Source organism: Molothrus ater, chromosome 3, assembly GCF_012460135.2.
Source record: "Molothrus ater isolate BHLD 08-10-18 breed brown headed cowbird chromosome 3, BPBGC_Mater_1.1, whole genome shotgun sequence".
Taxonomy (NCBI): Eukaryota; Metazoa; Chordata; class Aves; order Passeriformes; family Icteridae; genus Molothrus; species Molothrus ater.
The window spans coordinates 64,436,262-64,454,541 of NC_050480.2; the positions used below are offsets into that span (position 1 = coordinate 64,436,262).

At 38.0% G+C, this 18,280-nt stretch overlaps 1 protein-coding gene across 2 annotated transcripts in view; it reads left to right on the forward strand.

Moving 5' to 3' along the window:
- The window catches only part of CEP85L (centrosomal protein 85 like), a 135,352-nt gene that overhangs the window by 44,975 nt on the left and 72,097 nt on the right, over positions 1-18,280 (forward strand). For both annotated transcript variants that reach the window (XM_036379810.1, XM_036379809.2), the window contains exon 2: positions 1,123-1,284. In XM_036379810.1, coding sequence (XP_036235703.1) covers positions 1,123-1,284 — 162 coding nt within the window. The remainder of the gene's footprint in view (positions 1-1,122; positions 1,285-18,280) is intronic.

The following is an 18,280-nucleotide window of genomic DNA, read 5'->3' on the forward strand; positions in this document are numbered from 1 at the left end:
TATTCATGTATGGGGATTTGGGTTGTATATATACCCACATATTTAATTTTTGCATTGTTTTCTGAACTATTTAATTTACTGGAAAACAAGTACAGCTGGAAGTAGCAAATGTCCTTGCAGAGGCAAATTGCTGTTACGACTTCAGATGGACATTGCTGAAAGTGTTTAAATGATCTAAAAATAACGTCATGTAGCCCAAGAGACATTATACGTGAGCTGATACTCCTTCATGAATCATTTCCTGCTGAAAGTGCTATACAAAGCTAAGTGCTAGAGGGGGTGTATGTATGTGATTATATATAAATGAAGAGCAGCCATGCTTTTTTCCGTGGTTCATTATGTGCCTGTGCTGGTTCACAGTATGAATGTGGTGATCAGTATTCTGCCTTTAAACAATGCTCAGATTTAGGTACTGGCTATTGGAAATTGTAATGGTCTTCTGGGATTGTACTCTGAGATAAATTTTCCCTTGAGGTTGGCTGTGAGAATATGTGGCCTACTTTAAAAACTCCTTGAACAGCGGAGCTAGTTGCTGCTCTGAATTGTACTTTAAAATGTAATATTTTAACAATTATTTCAATGAAAAAAAGTAACCAAAATGAAACAAACTACTAGATGAATATGTGTCTCACAAAGGCTGTTTATGTGCAGCTACATAAGGAATTACTTTAGGTATCAGTGTTGACGATTTTATTGCTGGCTTTATCACCTAGGTCATGTGGTTTATGCACAGCAGAAAAGGACTGTATCTCAGTGGCCAAATCTTCAACTGGTTTCTGTCCTAAAATTAATTAATTGCTTTGTATTTGAAAGCTTGCAATGCAAAATTCTGCTGTGATTTGAGGATCAGTTCTAGGATAGGAATCGTATAATAAATGTCTTGTTAAAGAGTACAAGAAAAGTTTAAAATAGTAAAAATATATATGTTAGAATTTTGGGGAAGCTTTCATCTAGCAAAAGGATTTTACTTAACAAAAAAAACCAAACCTCTAAGACGCATACACCCTCTGGCTCAAGTTTTATCTATGAAACATAGGATTCAGTTTTCATCTTGGCAGGTATTTTGTTCCTGATTTTTGTATTGTATCTCCAATGACAGACTTCTGGCTTTCTCTTTCATAGGCTCGGATTATTCCTCAGTGGGATGGTTACCTGGTACTGAATCCCTGTGGCAGTCCTCAACAATTTCATCAAGCAGTCAAAACAATCCTGTGAGAAGACACAGCATAGCTTCTGACAGCGGAGACACTGGGATTGGTACCTCCTGTTCTGACAGTGTGGAAGGTGAGTTAACACTGCTAAGTTCTGTATGTTTCCAAGAGAGAAACAATCCAAAACGTTCTAAAGATGTTTTTCACAAGCTAACTGTACTTTTGTAAAGCTGTTGAGCACACGCAGTTTTTTCCTTGCTGGAGCCAAGTAATTGTTTTGGTAAGGGTTGATTAATTTAGTTCTGCATGAGTTGCGTGCATTAACTTGCATCTCTGCCACAAAGGGGGTGCTTGTGTTACATGTTTTGATAATTGCAGTTGCAAGAAGTGCCAGATTTATACAGAGGAGTAATGTCTGTACTACAGCACTTGATAAACAAGTGGGGAAAAAGCAGAAACTTTCGAGGGAGTTGATAAAAGGACAATGCTTTCTGGTATTCATTGTGTGTGTCACGTAGCGTGTGTCAGCAAAGAAAGTTTGCTCATCTTGCCATGAGGAAAGCGTGTTGGCTCTTCTCCACTGGTGGGAAGGAATTCACTTTTTATTGCATGGCATTTGACACATAGTTAACGATCTCTGAGAAGAATTAACAGTATCTAAAGATTGTCAAAACATAATTTGGATTAAATCATGATTAGTCAAAGGTGATTTTATCAGGGAGGGGTACAGCCTCTACAGTGGTAGTGTTTCCATAACATTGTCACCCTCCCTATACAACCTGTCAACTGGAATTAAGCTGGAATGAGAGAGATGTAGTGAGACTTGAGGTTTTCTTCGTGCATTGACTTATTTCCCAGTAAGATTTTTGAGACAGATAATGAATGACAGCAGGATTGTGATATACTTTTCTCCAGCAGCTTTCTATGCCTGATAAATTTTGCAAAAGGGGTAGCTGGAATGAGGAAGAACAGGAAGATTTAGTAGAAATGAAGTAAGGAATGCTGAATCGGTGTAAGACAGAAGGCTCTGTGGAGGGCTGAGCATTCCTGAGGAGAGGTCCAAATGCCTCAGTTAAGTCTGTCAGGCCCCTTTTGCACATGAGAAAATCCTTTCCACCCTCTTTCTGTTGCATCTGTCAGCTCATAACTTGATTTCTGCTTCCTTTCATTTGTAAACAGTTGTTGGCTTTGGCAAAATAAATCTTTTGCTCGAATATTCAAGTTCTTGGGTGTAAAACTGAAATAATAAATGATTATTAAAGCAAAAGTTTTTTGGTATTTTTTTTTCCCCCAGAGATGTAGGGGGGATGAAGTACTCTCATGCTGTGTATTTATATATAGCTTTAATCACTCCCAGCCAAATGCTGCACAATAGTATTTTAAGATGCAGCATTTGAATTAAAACCATACCCTCCCCTCCCCCCTCTTGAGGGCTTCCCCATTTGAGGGGTGGGATGAAGGAGAGGAAATGAAACAGCAGCTCCTCATCAGATGTTCTGTTCTCCTCTGTAGGCAAAAGAATAATCTGTTCAGGGCTGGGTGGGGGGAGAATAAAATAAAGGGGGGAAAGGTTGCAAGGTTGCAACAACAGATAGTTCATGAGGTTTGTCTTTGGCAATGCTTTACAATGGTCAGTTCTCCTGCATCCTTTATGTTTCACATTTCCCACCACCTTGTTTGAAAAACTTTTAAGTAGCAGAAAAGAAAGTGTTAGAGAAAAAAGGAGGGAAATGTAATGGTGAAATGAAGATTAATGGGGGAATCATATGACAGGCCTTGAAATTGATTGTATATGTATATTTTTAGTGGAAGGGGTTGATGCCTATGATACCTAGCAGTCTGCATCTCTCAAGCTGCCCCCTGCACACACCACAAAAAGAAAAGAGTATCATTGTCATCTGTGGGACTGTCAGGCCAGGCTGGTAATTGCAGACTTGATGCTGGCCATCTGCTGTCAATGTGGTGCTGGGGAAGAAGCTCCTGGGGCTTTTTCAGAGGGAAATTTTTTTCACAAGTTGGCAGATTATTACAGGTTTTAACAATGCTCAGATAATGAATTGTTGCCTTGCTATTTCCTTTCTGTTACGCCCACTAAAAATAAGAAACTTAATTTGAGAATTAGCATTAACATCCCCTTTAATTCTGAAGGTTGCACCTGAGTTTGTTTGTACAGATATATATAGTTGCTAATAAATTCACTCATGCAGGGAATGGACTGCAGGTGCATTTAAAATATATTTGTAATGGGATTTTTTTATAACTTCTTAAATGTTCTTTCAAATTCATCTTCTACTCATACTTATTTCAGGAACATTCATTCTCTTTGAAAATGCAGGGTTTAAAAAAAAGACAAGTACCTCTTGTGTTTGGCTCAAACCTGTGTGATTTGGAGGAGAGATGGGTTTTGACAAAGATGGGAGAAAGAAACCTTTAATGTTAAACTGTATCCAGTTGATTGTATATTATGTTGTGCAAAGGTAGGAAAATTAGGAAATGAAATAGGCAATGGAGTTGAAATTGCATGATGTTGATGTGCACTGTGGGAGCTGAGGACAGAAATTTACAAACCTTAAATGTGGGGATGTTGAGGTTTGGGTAGATCTGACACTTCTGAGAGTGCTCTAAATTTAAAGATTAAAAGGCATTTTATATCTGTTTAAACTACAGTTATATCTGTTCAAACTACAGTTATTGTGTTTGGGGTTTTCTATTTGTTTCCTGTCAGTTTGTGGCCTTTTCTGGACTCACATGAGCTTTTGCACTTCATTTTTAACAACTGTTGGGATACCTGTGTATAACCATTCTTTCAGTAGCACTTACAGAAGAAATACAAAGTTTATATTTTAAGTGTTTTTGAGACTGTTTTTATTTCGGTTACCTAATTAGAGAATCAGGGACTTGGCAGAAATTAAATGGTCTCTAAACCTCAGCAGAGCTTTTTCTTTTGTGCACATTCTGAGTTTTGCCTTTTAGAACAGAAGGGATAAGAACTAGATATTAATGTGGTGAGATACAGGGCCCATGATTCTTGCAGACCAGAACATTTTCCTTCATCAGATAAGCTTGTTGTGCTGTGGAAAGTCCCCAGATCTTTCTCCCTTATTGTCATATGCAATTCATTTAATTTAATTTAATATTTCTGGTTGCAAGCTAATAGTGTGAAAATTCATAGAATGTTGCTTTCCTGGAAGAAAGAGATTGGATGCAGAGAATCAGAGTTACTACTTTTTTAGGAGTTCTTCCAGTTTAACTTCAATAAACCCCTTTTTCTAATAACCTTCCAACAACTTCTCTGGAATGCTTAGCTGATAGAATAGGAACTTTTGATGTTATGAGACCCTGAGGTCTATACTGTCTATCATTTTTAAGGGAATATATTATCTTTTTAAGGATTAAAAAAAATCCTGATTACTTCAATTGAATTGTAGTTTTTCTTTATATGCCAAGGAACATGGAAAACCAGAATCAGTTACTTGGTTTTGCTCTTTCAAGCACTTTTTTCTTCCAGCAGGTCCCAAGCATGGTATTCTAGTGCTTTCTTTTTTTTTTTTATTAAGGAGAAAAAGAAAAGTTAATAGATATAACTATTCAATGTAGTGAAAGGCAGAAGTGAATTTCAGGAAACAAAATTTAATTATGAAGTATCTTGAGGGGGGTTTTCTTCTGCTGCTAAAGATAATGGGCTTGACAATGCGTAGGTGAAGCATGTAGATTGTGCTATCAGTTTGGTATCACAAAAGTGCAATAACACAAGGATCCTAGAGCTTGATTGCTGGCAATGCTCACTGTCTACTGTGTTCTGTGATTTTGGAAGATGATGGATTTTCAGAGAAGTTCCTGGTTTTAATTGCATTGAGGTTAATCTCTATGCCCTTGGATCCTGGCAAGTATTGGCATATGTTTGGTGAAGTAGCTTGATTATTTGGAGGGTAGAAAATAATCATGTTTGAGGCATTTCTCCTTGTTTCCTTCCTTTCTGCTTGCCAAGTCTCACATTATAAAGTGGTGTCCAGCCCTCTGTGAGTCAGAGTTATTGTGTTACTTGGATATTATCTACCCTGACAATCAGAAATGTGCACTGCACTTAAGCCTGTATTACTCTCTAGTCCTTCTAAGTGGTATTGCCATGGCTTGCTAGAATAAAGTGTCAGTATAACTGATGGGAGTATGAAGATTCATGCTCAGAGTTTGTCTGTTTATTTCTGGGGGGGTTTTAGGATTAAAAAAAAAAAGGTTATTTCAGATTCTGGTAGCCTATTTCCAGGATTTAACGAATAGGAAAAAATTATGGTAATAATTTTCCACTAAAATAAGATGGAGAAATTGCTTCAAGTAACAGTGACATACTCTATGTGAACTTGTATACTCTGAATTTAAAACTGGCTTGAACTAAACTAAAGGCACTTACTAGTTTCATACATTCATGTTCTGCAGAGAGAAATAGCTGCTGCTTTAACCTCATACTTTGCCTTCTTTTGTGACAGTTTCTCCATAGGAACAAGCTCTCACAGTATGCTCAGTTTTCCTCGCATAAAAAATACCAGCAGGACTTCTTTCTGGCTAGTGGGAGTGTTCTGCACAGTGAACTTGGTGCATTTTGCCTTCAGCTAACATTAGTAGTTGTTTCTCAGAAAAATGATTTCTGCTGTTCTAATTGGAAATAACTCAGTGAGGATAAGTTCTGCTTACTTAGAATTCAGTGGCATTCTCTTGGTTACCATGCAAAAAGTTATTTCTGTCATATGATGTATTTTGGAGCTATGTCACTGAGTTGTACCAGAATGTTTAAATGGTGAGATGGGGGAGGATCAGAAGGGCAAAAAAGTAAGAAAAAACCTCCTAAACTTCAGGTTTGAGAAAAAGACAGTTTAATAATGAAAGAAAAAGTGAGTGAACATTGTGATGTAAATGCACCACCAGGAGACTGATGCCCAGCCAGTCTCTGAGCAACAAATACTTTGGAAGAAACCTGGCCCTCAGTTTCATTGCTGAGCATGACATTATATAGTATGGAATCTCTTTGGTATTTCAGGTCAGCTGTCCCAGCTGTGTCCTCTCCCAGCCTCTTGTGCACCCCTCACTGGGGTGGCAGAGGCCGTGGTGCTTCTCAGAAAAAGCAGAGACAGTGCTGTGCTCCCAAAACAAGCACCATAGGGGCTGCTGTGAAGGAAATTACCTCTCTCCCAGCTAAAATCTACAATTTCTGCTTCTTATCCAGGTCATTTGCATCATACTCAGGTGAAATATCAGGTAGATGTTTTTATGTCCTGTAATCTGTATTTTTGGAGTGTGGTGGGTATCTAGTATTCTGATGAGGAAAAACAAGGAGCATCATACAATTCTCTCACCTGTACTTAGGTTAATATCATGAGACCTGGACATGCCCATCATTATGCATCTCTGCTGGGGGATTTCAGGGAGGACTTTTCACTCATCCTTGCTACTATAATGTCAAAGAAGACTCTCTGGCCTGTATTCAGCAGTTCTGTAGATCAGGATCTCATGAAGGGGAACAGGAGTCAGATCAGTTTCAGAAAAGCCACAGAGAGGAACAGTTGTGGCCTTAGACTATTTATCTGTGAATACTGGAAACATTCTGTAGCTAGTCACTATTTAATGTACATATTCAAGTAGCCTTTGCAGCCTTTTCTGAAGAAATCACAGGACTCATTTTTAGTCCTTTCCACTACAGACAGAATAGTGCACTTAGTGATGGACTGGAGGCATTTGGGATATAGGCCACAAGTTCCTTGTAGCCAGAAAAAACCCATTGCCGCTGCCTGGAGTTCTAGCCTAGGGCTTCACAGAGCAGATTATTTGTATCCCCCATAGAAAAGTTTGTAAATCTCTGGCTTTTAACAGTTTGACAAGACTATCCATTTCTGGAGGGCTTATACTTTGCTCTTTCTTAGTTTTTTTTTTCAGCAAACCTCTTTCTACTATAATGTATGCACAGATTTAAGCTTATTTCTTAGTGCAAAGTCCAGTTAATGTATTTAATGTCATCCTTTGTTTTGGCTGTGATTTCAGTGTGCTGATAATAAGTAATTTCTGTAAAAGTTCCCTTTGAAGTTCAACATAAAAGCTCACTGTTACAGAAAACCTTTTTCAGGGCCTTGCTTGTCTTTCTGTGATAAGTCAGATGGAGTTTTGACATCAGTTTTGGCAGCATAAAAGCAGCAGTGAGGAAGAACAATGTGCAGAGACCACTTGTGCATGAAGCATGGTTACTCCATCTCACTTCCTGAATCTCTGACTTTCTTCACGTTGAAGGAGTTAGAGGTCTGTAAGAGGAAGTGAGAAATACTCAGCAAATCACAAGTTTCATCAGTTAGCCCAGGTTTGGGGTAGAATGAAAATCTGAACAGTGGGGACTGGTAATGGAGGGGGCAGGGGGTAAAGCCTCAAGAATGCTTGCCTGTCTGCTCATGGGGCATTTGTTTGCAGTAACCTCACTTGAGTAGTAGTTGTTAACAGCTGCCCAGTTTTTTTCAGGCAGAATATGAGCAAGTTTGTTGCTTTTGATGTGTTAAATTCCTTTGAGAACTGTGATCAGCTTCTTTTAAAAGCAATTACTATTACTATAAACTAAAACAGTGCTTTTTTTTCTTTTCCTTTTTACCATCTTAAATGCTTCTTACCCCATCAAATTTAGAAAGAAAGCTGGTGTGGGTTTTTCCCAATGCAAAACATGGTGAAAGAAATCTCTTGAGGTTTTTTTCTTCCCCTTAGAGGGCTGACAGATAAGGTTTTGCTATGACAATGACTGTGTTTGTGTCAGCAGCAGGCATGAAAGTCAGCATTGTAGAAGTGTTGTGTGCTTCCCAGAGGTCACTTCTTTGCTCCTGGAGCATGTTCTAGTATAGTTGTCCTGTACATTATGTTAAAAAGATTATGCCTTATTCGGCTTATATAAGTAAATACAACTTATGCAACAAACAGCTTTGTAGTGAATACTTAAGCTTTGTCTGCAGAAAAGCACTTCTGAAGCATCCCAAGCAGGAAATGTTGGTTGTATATATCTAAACAGTATTTTTTGTGTATGGGCATATTGTTTTTAAAATGTCTGTTAAGTAGCAAGAAGGCAACTTAGGTGTTTGTGTAGGAATAAAATGAAGTCTCTCCTTAGAGGCAGAAAGACGATTGGCAGGAAAAAAGGCAGTGTTCAGTTCCCTCTAATGGCTCTGACACCAGTCCTCTTTACAGCTTTCTCTAAGTTTTTTGTAATAACAATGAAAACCAGAAAATATACTGGAGTAACCTTTCTAATTTTATGTCAGTTTCTTCTTGGTCAGTTTCCAGAATTCCTGTGATGTTCAGGAATTGCACCCTCTTCTGTTCCCTGTTCTCTGTGCTACTGTTCTTCCCAGGGCTCAATCCTTGAAATAGAAAAAGTGGTAATAATGAAATACTTGGAAGGAATTAGTTACATTTACGAATGACATAAACATAAATTAGCATCTCCCTCCATGTTAACTGTTATTATATTACAATTTATGTCTTGTTCCTCAATGTGAGTGGATTTTTTTTAAACTCTTACTGCATTGAGTAGAAAGTTTATAAGGATGTTGCTAACAAATTGAATGGGTTGCAGAGATTCCTGTTTAGTTTTTTTTTTCCTATGAGCTTAGTGTCCCAGAAGAAATGGCATCCCAATTTTGAGATCACAACATAATGCCTTTGATAGTATGGCACTGAAAAAAGGATGGAATTGTAAAAAAATTTGCTCTCATCTTGCCAGATAATAATACAAGTAGGACATGGCAGTCATCTCTTAAATAAATGACGCACCTGGTCCTGAATGCCAGTGTCATATTCTACCTGGTTGTAGGTTGGCTCCTTGCAACTCAACTGGTTTTGATAATTTAAATGCCACTGCCTACCTCATATGAAAATAGGAAGGAAATAGTTGTTCAGCTATTTTAATGCAAAATTAATAAGGATTTTAGCCTCCTTGAGAAACAATTAGCATATTTTCATGCTATTGAATTGTAGAAATATGGTTTGGAGAAGACTGTAGGAGACCTCTGTTTCAAGCCCTATACTCAGAGCAGGATCATCACCAAAATAGACCAGGTCAGCCCTGACTTTGTCTTTCTGATTCTTGCAAACCTTCCCAGGTACCTCAAAATCTTTGAATAACCTTGGACCAGTGCTATAAGATGTCCTTGTGAAGAATTTTTCCCTGATGTACAGCCAGAACCTACCAAGCCATAGTTTATCTGTTGTTGACCATTATTTTTGTCTGCTGCTACCAGGAATAGTGTGTCAAATAAAGTTAACTAATTTAACTACCTGACATTAATGTATTTTTTGAGGAGTGGGGGAAGGTGTGAGAGTGGGTTGTTATTGTTTTCTTTTTTTTTTTTTTTATGGTCAAAACTGTGTACCAGTTCGTGTTATCTCCTGTTTGATTTTAGCAAGTCTAAAGACTATAAACTAGAGTTTAAATACATGTATATATTTTTGATACATCTTGCGTTGAATGTGTCCCTGTGTTTGGGCTGCTATTTTTAAGCATACAGGATGATTCTAGTCTTAATGTTGGTCTATGAATCAGAAGACTGTATTATGGGCATTTTTCTTAAGTTGTATAACTATCATAAGCTCTTAGTGGCACATCCTTTTCCATCAGGGATTAGTCTGTCCCTGTCAAAGGCTAAAAATACTTTGTATTTTCAAAAATAGAACTGTCTTTCTTGGTTGACTTAAACAATGGCATTGATTGTATGAAGTGGCAGGAGGTTTTCAGTTTTCCTGTTTGTAAGTTTTATTCTGTAGGAGTACCTAGAGATTCAGGACAGGATTATAGTTTATTGTTCTATTTTACATAAAAATTCTAAAGAAGGAGACACTTTTTAACTGGGTGAGAGGTGTTTCTGCTGTAAGCTTTTCTTTAGAGAGGTGGTATGGTTAAAAGTACTTCTTTCTTTCTCATTGCATCAGCCATCTGCATGCAGTCATACTTTGCTGTTGAGAGTGATGGCAAGGTTTAAATTCTAATTAGCTCAGCTAGAAAACTGAACTAAAAATATGTTCAGAGTGATAGAAAGGGAATTGGATTCACTGGGGCATCCATAATGGGGTTGTGTTCTCTTCATGTGTTAGAGAAATCTTCGTAGACAAAAGAAGTTTAGTTGAAAAAATTATAGACTAATGAGAATTCAAATGAGATGTGCAGAATTCTTGTTTTTTACTATTATGCCCTATTTAGACTAGGATAAAAAATGCTCATGGTAAAAAAAAATCTCATGTGAAGAAAACACACTTCAGAGAGGTTGGAACAAGATCATCTTTGCCCTTTCAGCTGAAGACATTCTCTGATTCTATGAAACAAGTGTAATTTCTTGTGGTGGTTGCTTGGATATCTGTTGTCTAATAGAGCTTCACAAAGGTTCTGAGTGAAGTGAGTCATGGCTTCTGTAAAACTGAAGCGTGCTCTCCCTGGGACATGTCTGAAGGGGATCCTAGGTTGCTTTATCTGTCCTCAGTTCATGTCAATGTCCCCCAGTTTGGTATTCCTTTTCAGATCTCGTTATTCCCCATCTCCTCTCCCCTAGTGGAGTTCAGGAAGACAAAGGGGAAAACGAATCTGTCTTCAAGCAGCCCACAGGATAGAAATGCTTTCCACATTGGTCTTTACATGTAATCTTTGTCACCTTGATCAGGAATTCAGGTGATCTTACTAGTTGATGCTGAGGAGACTATGACAGAGGACTTCAGTACAGGAGGCCCATATGGGTTAGTTTTATGTACACAACTGCTCCAGTTTGTTGGTTTTCTATTTTTTCAATGTCAGTCCCAAAAAAAAAAAAAGTACCAAAAGGTTGTTCTGGCCAAATTCCTGCTTTAAAATCTGTGATTTTTTGCTGTTCCAAATGGCTCCATTCTTGTAACACTTGGGTCTTCACTTAAAAAGAACAGTATGTTATGTAAATAAAAGAAGGAACAGTGCATGATTTATACTGGTAGTGTTTCAGCTTTTGGAATATCTTTATGAGATGGTGCAGTAGTACTTTCTTCCTTCTGTTCCTGCTGATTTTTTTATTTTCCTTTGTGAAATAAGATCTGGGATAGTTGTGTTGTTTTTCTACATGTTAAGAATGACATCAATAAGTGATGTAACCAGACTCTTGTGGAATACAAACAAGCAGTCTATATGTAGACATGATGAGTGAACAACAAAAATTGAAGGTTTTGTGTTTACCCATGAGTAGAATTTGATTTTTTTAATGAAAATTAACATTTATTTAATCCTTAATGGAAATGGTAATGCATTATTTTGAAGGAGGTGAAGAATGTGAAAAATTCAGAATCTCTTAATTATATACTTCTGAAGTTTTGGAATTAAATGGGAATTCAAAAGTAGGTGGGAATATTGTGACTATATATAGAGTATTTACTTTAGTTAGTTCTGGCAGGTAGCATAGTCTAGTAGAATTAATAAAACATGTGACTTATGGCCAAAAGTTCATGTTTATGTGGTTCTGGGAGTATGGAGTACTCCCATAAGAGTGGTATACCTCTAATTTACTGTAAAAGTTAAAGAACATTAATTAGACTGATGCTTACATGAGTGGCTGTTATTCCAGCTGTTGAGAAGTGTGGGACTTGGAGCTGGATATGCTTGGTGGAGTTCTGTGTTTCAGAAGTCTGATACCAGACTTGAAGCATGAATTCTATTCTTTTTTTTTTTTTTTTCTGGTATCTTCTGAAGCTTACTGGTTTGAAAGGCTGGTTAAATCAGTTTATTTCATTACATGTGCTTATATAAACAGATTTATTAATATGCTTTATATGAGAGTTTCTGTTTGCATATATATATAGATAACAGTAACCATGCTTGCTTTTCCAACATCATTAATGTTTTTGGCTTATGATTACTAAAGATTTAAATGGAAATGTTAAAATAAAGTGCATTACAAAAAGGGTAAATAAAGATATTTGGAGGTTCTGTTAAGAAGCCGTTTTCCCATTCAGTGTTTATAATAGTTATTGATACAGTTATTTCTGCTGCTTCATTATTTCAATATTGTAATCGTCTCTAATTTGCCTATAAGTGTTAGCCCAAGATGCAAAAGGGAATTAAGCAGTGTGTGATTATAAAAATACTCTGTGCAAGGTGAAGCCTGCCAGTTTTGATTATCAAAAATCATTTGTGTTGACCTCTCTTCTGAAGCTGAAGTGCATCAATAACCTTACACCACTTGAGCAGGGATGTGAAGATCTGTGTGTAGCTTCTAAAATTGCTACCCTTTGCAGAGTTTCAGATTTCATCCTGGTCGCTGGGATGTGGGCTGAATGCCATTACAGTTTGCTATGTTAGGGATTTACTGGTGCTGTTGGGTAACTGATGAGTGCTGTGGATACCGCATTGCGCAAAATTACTGTCTTGCTTTTCTCTGGGGTGGAAGATGACTTCAGTTATTAACATAATTAGACAGATTTAATTTTTGAATTTTTTTTATAATTTAAATGCTTTCTGTAAGTGTGCAATTCAGACTTACTTAGCTAGTGGTTATGGAACTGACTTTATTTGAGAGCCAGAGATCAGGTCTCAGGTCTATCACGACAACTTTTATGATAGACTTTGATCCCTGCTTGTTCTGATAAAAAAATTAGATCTGAAATGGAGTCTACCTTTTGAAAAGAATTCTCTAATTTCTGGAACATGCCGTGCTTCCCCACCTTAACTGAGGCATTTCTTAACAGGTTGGAGAGCAGAGAAGAAACAGTTTTGTTTTGTTTTCTTTGTGGGGATCAGAGCACTGCTAATGTGCTTGGATGCCATAGTGATAAGTACTATAAATATCCAAATGTATGAGCCAACAACTGGAAATAAATCTGTAAACACTAAATTCTTTCCATTATCAAAGGCAGCAATTGAAACATTTTCTGCTCTCCCACCTCTTGTTCTGTACTTTTAATTGTGCACATCACAGAAGACAAAAAGGGCATAAAAACTCTGTCTTCAAGTATTCCTGGGGAGCAGAGAGAAGTGATCACTAAACCCACTGAAGGAAAACGTAATTCAGATTGTTTGTGTGCAAGCTTGTTAGTTGTCTGTAAACCATGAACCACTCTTCTATTTAAATAAAGTCTAAAACTGGGTAGTAGTACAGGTAGTAGCTCTTAAAATAGCTGCAGTTTTTATGTCATGTGAAATGCTGTGTGTAAGCATGATGGGCTGTGTTCAGTAGTGCTGGAGATTCCATGGGTACTCAAGGAGGCGTGTTGGCAGTGAACCAGCATCCCCATTCAGGTGCTAGGTAAACCTTGCTGTTGGGAATTGAGATGCCAGATTGATTTCTAAAATTAGGGTGATCAAATCCCAAACTGCACCAAGGAAGGACTTCTTTTTTTGTGTGTGTGTGTATAACGTCTTTTTGTTTTGAATGCTTTAGCATGTTTTATTTTAAATGATTACAGAAATCATCTCAAATATGCAAATTGTAGTTGGGTTAGAGTTTTGTTTTCTACTGTAGATCAAGTCTTTTAATCTGGGGCTGCTGATATAATTTGTAGCAAGTGTGTTTCATTCCAGGGAGGATGAATTCAATGGACCAAATGGTGCCTGACATATATACGATTTGGCAAAGGAACTTCTGTTCTTTCAGGATGAGAAACATTCTGTTAAAGCATTTTTCATAATTAATTACTTATATTTTCTTGCTTTTATGATTTAGTTGAATTTATTGCTTTCATTTAATTAGTGTGCTAATCATAAAATTTTCCAAGTCATTGTAATGTCAGGGCACTAAGCTCTTTTGGCATAGGAAATAGGGGGAAAAACAACGTTAGAAATTGATTTGCCAGTAAAAGAATATGGCAGCTCCAAACTGCTGGTAATTTTTTAAAAAATTATTTTAGAAATTATTTACAAGGCTAAATCTCTTCAGTAGGAAAAGCTGTGATGAAAGACTCTACTGGTCATTACATGTTTTTCTCGTGATTCACTATCAGTTTATTTAAGCATTGGTTGTAATTAAAATCAGATCTTTCAGTCAATCTTGTCAACCAGTACAAATGACCTTTAGTTTTCAGGATACTTCTAAAAAATGTGACATACAGATTCATTTCAGTAGTATAGAACTGTCTTTATGTTACAGACAGACTACTTGCAGTGAAAACACACTCTTAAGAATTAGTGCATGCATGAAGTTTGGGTTTGTTTTTCCTCCAGTCTTTAAAATGATACTTCATGGCTTCTTTGTGGATGGACATATAAGGAAGTAATAGTTCCCTTCTGGGGTGGAGGCTTGTTTTTTAAAGTACAGAAATCCTCCTAAGAGTGTGAGATTTGAGCGTTAATCCTCAGAATTAATGCTCCTAATTTCACCTTTGTAGCATTTACTTTTGCTCATACTGACCTCCAAAAAACACCCAAAATTAAGTTCTCAGGGTATATGAAGGTTGGAGATCCTGGAGGAAAAGTTGTTTATGGGCAGTACAGAACTGTGAATCCCTCTCCTTTGTTTTCTGCTGTAGGTAAATTCTGTATTAGAATTGGAACAACTCTCTGTTACTAGTAGTCTTAGTACCATGGCTCCACAGGTGTGCCTGAAAAATAGACTGTTAAAAGCTGGAGTCAAAACAGTGAAAGCCAAATGGTGCACGAAAGCAAAGGGTTTTCCACATCTGTTTATTATATTGTAATCAGTTTTGTGAATGGAATGCAGAAACTCTTCCATATCTTCTTGTTGCCACTATTGCTTTAAGAAATGGTTCTGTTAGTAAGGGAAATCTTGCTTTAAGAAAAAGCTGGGAGTTCCAGGTAGATCTTACACTCCTTTCCCCTAAGTTTATTATTACTTTGTTTTGCTTGAATTTGTGAAATTTAAAAAGGTAACCAGGGTAGCCACTACCACTCAGTGTAAAGGGCAGTGGAAGGAAGCAGGTAAAGTTTATAAGTGACATGAGTCTAATTGTTCTAAGAGTTTGTCTCCTGTTCTTCATTTGGAAAATACAGATAATGATACTTAATTTTTGAAGTATGAGATGTGGCTTCTTCTGTAGGATATAGAGCTGTGCTACAATCCAATTTAAAGTTAATCCTCTGTGACCTGAGCTGAGTTCCAGATGGTGACCTACATGTGGAGTAGGCTGTTAATTTGTTATCAAAGCCCTGATGTGTCTAAGAAACTTTAAGGGAAGGTGGGATTAGTGTACGGTAAATGATGGGTAGAGTAGGAAAGCTAGGAATATAAAGGTTAGAAAATAGAATGCTAAAGCTACTTCTGTAACAGTGTATTTTACTTCTTTCTGTTTTTACTTTACAGGGTTTTAGTAACATTTTTTCTTTTTTTTTTCCCTCCAGTTTCTTATTAAAATTTTCCAAATTTCTTATTGTGATTTTCCCCAAATCTTAGTAAGTAATTAAGTAGACTGCTGGGTCTGCAAGAGACCTACTCCAGTTGAATATTAGCTACTCTTAACATATTACCATCTCTTTTACCATTTGGGGATCAGCATCAAGGAGAGAGACTTCCCCAGTGAGTTAAGTTACTCTGGAAGCACCTGTTGAACTTTTGGGATTGCTGGGGATGGCTTCTGGCCCTTAGAAGGGACTCCTGCTTGATATAGGCATTCCCAAAGTGTATTAAGTAAACGGCTTGTGGCCCATGAAGTGCTTCCAAGAGGTGCAGAGCAGTAGCAGTGCTGGAGCAAGGCAGGCTGGCTGTGCTTGGCGACCTGGGCTGACCTTGGTCTGCAGCAGGAGGAAGGAGTCAGGCAGGGACAGTACTGCTGTGAAGAAGGGAGAGGCAGCAAGCCTCTCCTCCTGCCTCACTGCACCCGTGGCAGCCTCACTGCTGGGGCTGCTCACAGCACCTGCTTCTGCCTGTTAAAGGATTTATTTTTCCATCCGAGTAATGTACGTGTTGATTGTACAGAAGTCTCTGTGATACTTGGAAGAGTTACCAATTAAAGGGCTGTCAGATATTGAAACAGGCTGCCCAGGGAAGTGGTTGAGTCACCATCCCTGGAGGTTTTCAAAAGATAACATGTAGATACAGTGCTTGAGGCCATGGTTTTACTGTGGGACTTGGTAGCTCTGGGTTAATAGTTGGACGTAATGCTCTTGAAGGTCTTTTCCAACCTAAATGATTCTGTTCTATGATTAGGGGTTCGGGCTGGGGCTCCCAAAGTGAGACTACAGAGGTAAACTAGGAGGATGACTACTGTGCAAAGCTCAGCTGAGAGAGATCAGTGGAGGAAATGAAGCTGAAGTGTGAGATTGGGAGAAAAAATGAAGGTGTCTTCTCTCTTCCCCACTTGTGTGGCCTGGCATAAAACTGAAGGGTGCTGGTCCTGTTTAGAGCTATTCCTGGTGGGCTGGAACCAAGAGTTCCACTGCTCTGTGGTGAGGATAACAGGTACCAGTTGACTCTAAATATTTTAATATTTAATAATTTTTTAATTATTTCAATACAAAGACTTAGTAGAAAGAGGGGTTAAACTGTCATTAGTGGATAATTTTCTCAAAAACATAGCCAGAAACTCCAGTCTCCTTGAAAGTGGGATTTAACCTTCTAACTCGACATTGAATTGAGGGCTCTGTTTCTACCTGTAGTTATGAAGAAAATATGGGTCAGCCACAGAGTTTTAACTCTCTGCAGTGATAGTGCTCTCTGGGAGCCCTCAGGTTTTGCTCTGGTCCCTTGTGTTAGAGGGTGTCTCTTAACTCTCCTCACGTGAGTTTGTCTTCACTTGCACATCCTTTGCCCTTCATGTCTTAGGTGAGGTAGTTTTGCTGCTGAAAGGTATCAAGCTAATCTGAGAATGTTGTGGGAGATGGTATCAGAGCCAAGTTTGAGAGTTGGGATGATACAAGTAAGTGGCCTGTGGAGACTGAGAACACACAGCTTGCATCTGTCTTGGTATAGGAAAGGTTAGGTATGTACCTGGTACTGGGTGTTCTCTTGCAGAGAACAAAAATACCTAGGATTATCCCCCTCTGGAGAGCAGGGGTGGATTTCTGTTCTGATGGGCTAAGGTACTCTAGTTTTTTTGAGTCATCCCTAGCGAGGGATGAAAAAATAATGCCAGCAAGAGGGGGCTGTTGAAGTAGATGGTATTTGTGGCATGGGTATCTTGCAGATACAGAAAGGAAGGAGAACAGATATAGTGTGGCATCCACAGTATTTTTTCCCCTTTAGCCTTTACTTTTAAAGCAGGTCCTAGGGGGATATTTGATTTCTTTACGTCTTCACTGTTAAGTGCTTGTTGTCGGAAAATGGAATTGGAAGCTGTAGATGGCCTTCATAAAAGGGCAAATGCAAGTTAAGATCTAGACTTCTAAAAATGAGACAGCTAACTACAAAAGAAACTCCCCGTGGCAGTATAGGTTTTCACTCATGCTTCTCTTTCAGTGAAATCAAGTTGCCTGTTTACGTGACTGCTCTTCTGGAATATTGCTTTATCCTCTTATCTGGGGGGGTGAAAATAGAACCCGTTAATCTAAAAATTGTTCTACTTAGTTATATAACTGTTTCTTAAAAATAGCTCTTAGATGGCTGGAGAAGATAGATGCTGGGGGATTCAAATTTCGCTTGGTTTGTGCTCTTTTGCATGGAGCATCCACATTGCATGCATAATATTTTTTTACTGTTTTTTGGTGGCCAGCTGCATGCAACTCACGTGCTCACACAGCAGCCAGTGAACATCCTGTAGCACAGCTCTCTCTCAGGTGCTATAAGTGTATGGCAGCAAAATAGCACCAAAGCTGAAGCTGAGTGCAGAGAGGCACATCAAGAGAACACACTGAGAATGAGATGTTTCTTTGTGTGTGTGTCACTTACTGCTGGGAAAGTTTAGCTTTTTGAAACTGATTGCTCAGAGCATCCTTTATTCTGTTGTTTTTCTAGAAATTGCTATTGTATTTGACAGTGGATTTGTGATATCCTTGGTTGAAGAGGCAAAGTGCATAAATCAAAAGTTTTATTGTACCTTGGTAAAACAAGTTCATTCTTTTAAGACATACTTCTATCTTAACATGCTCAGTTTTCTCACCTAAAGAGATTTTTATATAAGTTAGGTTAGCCTTTCTCTTTACAGATTAATTTAGCAGATGGCCATTGCAGGCTTGGACCAGTAGCAGTCACAAATAACTTGTTTTCAGTGACTGATGT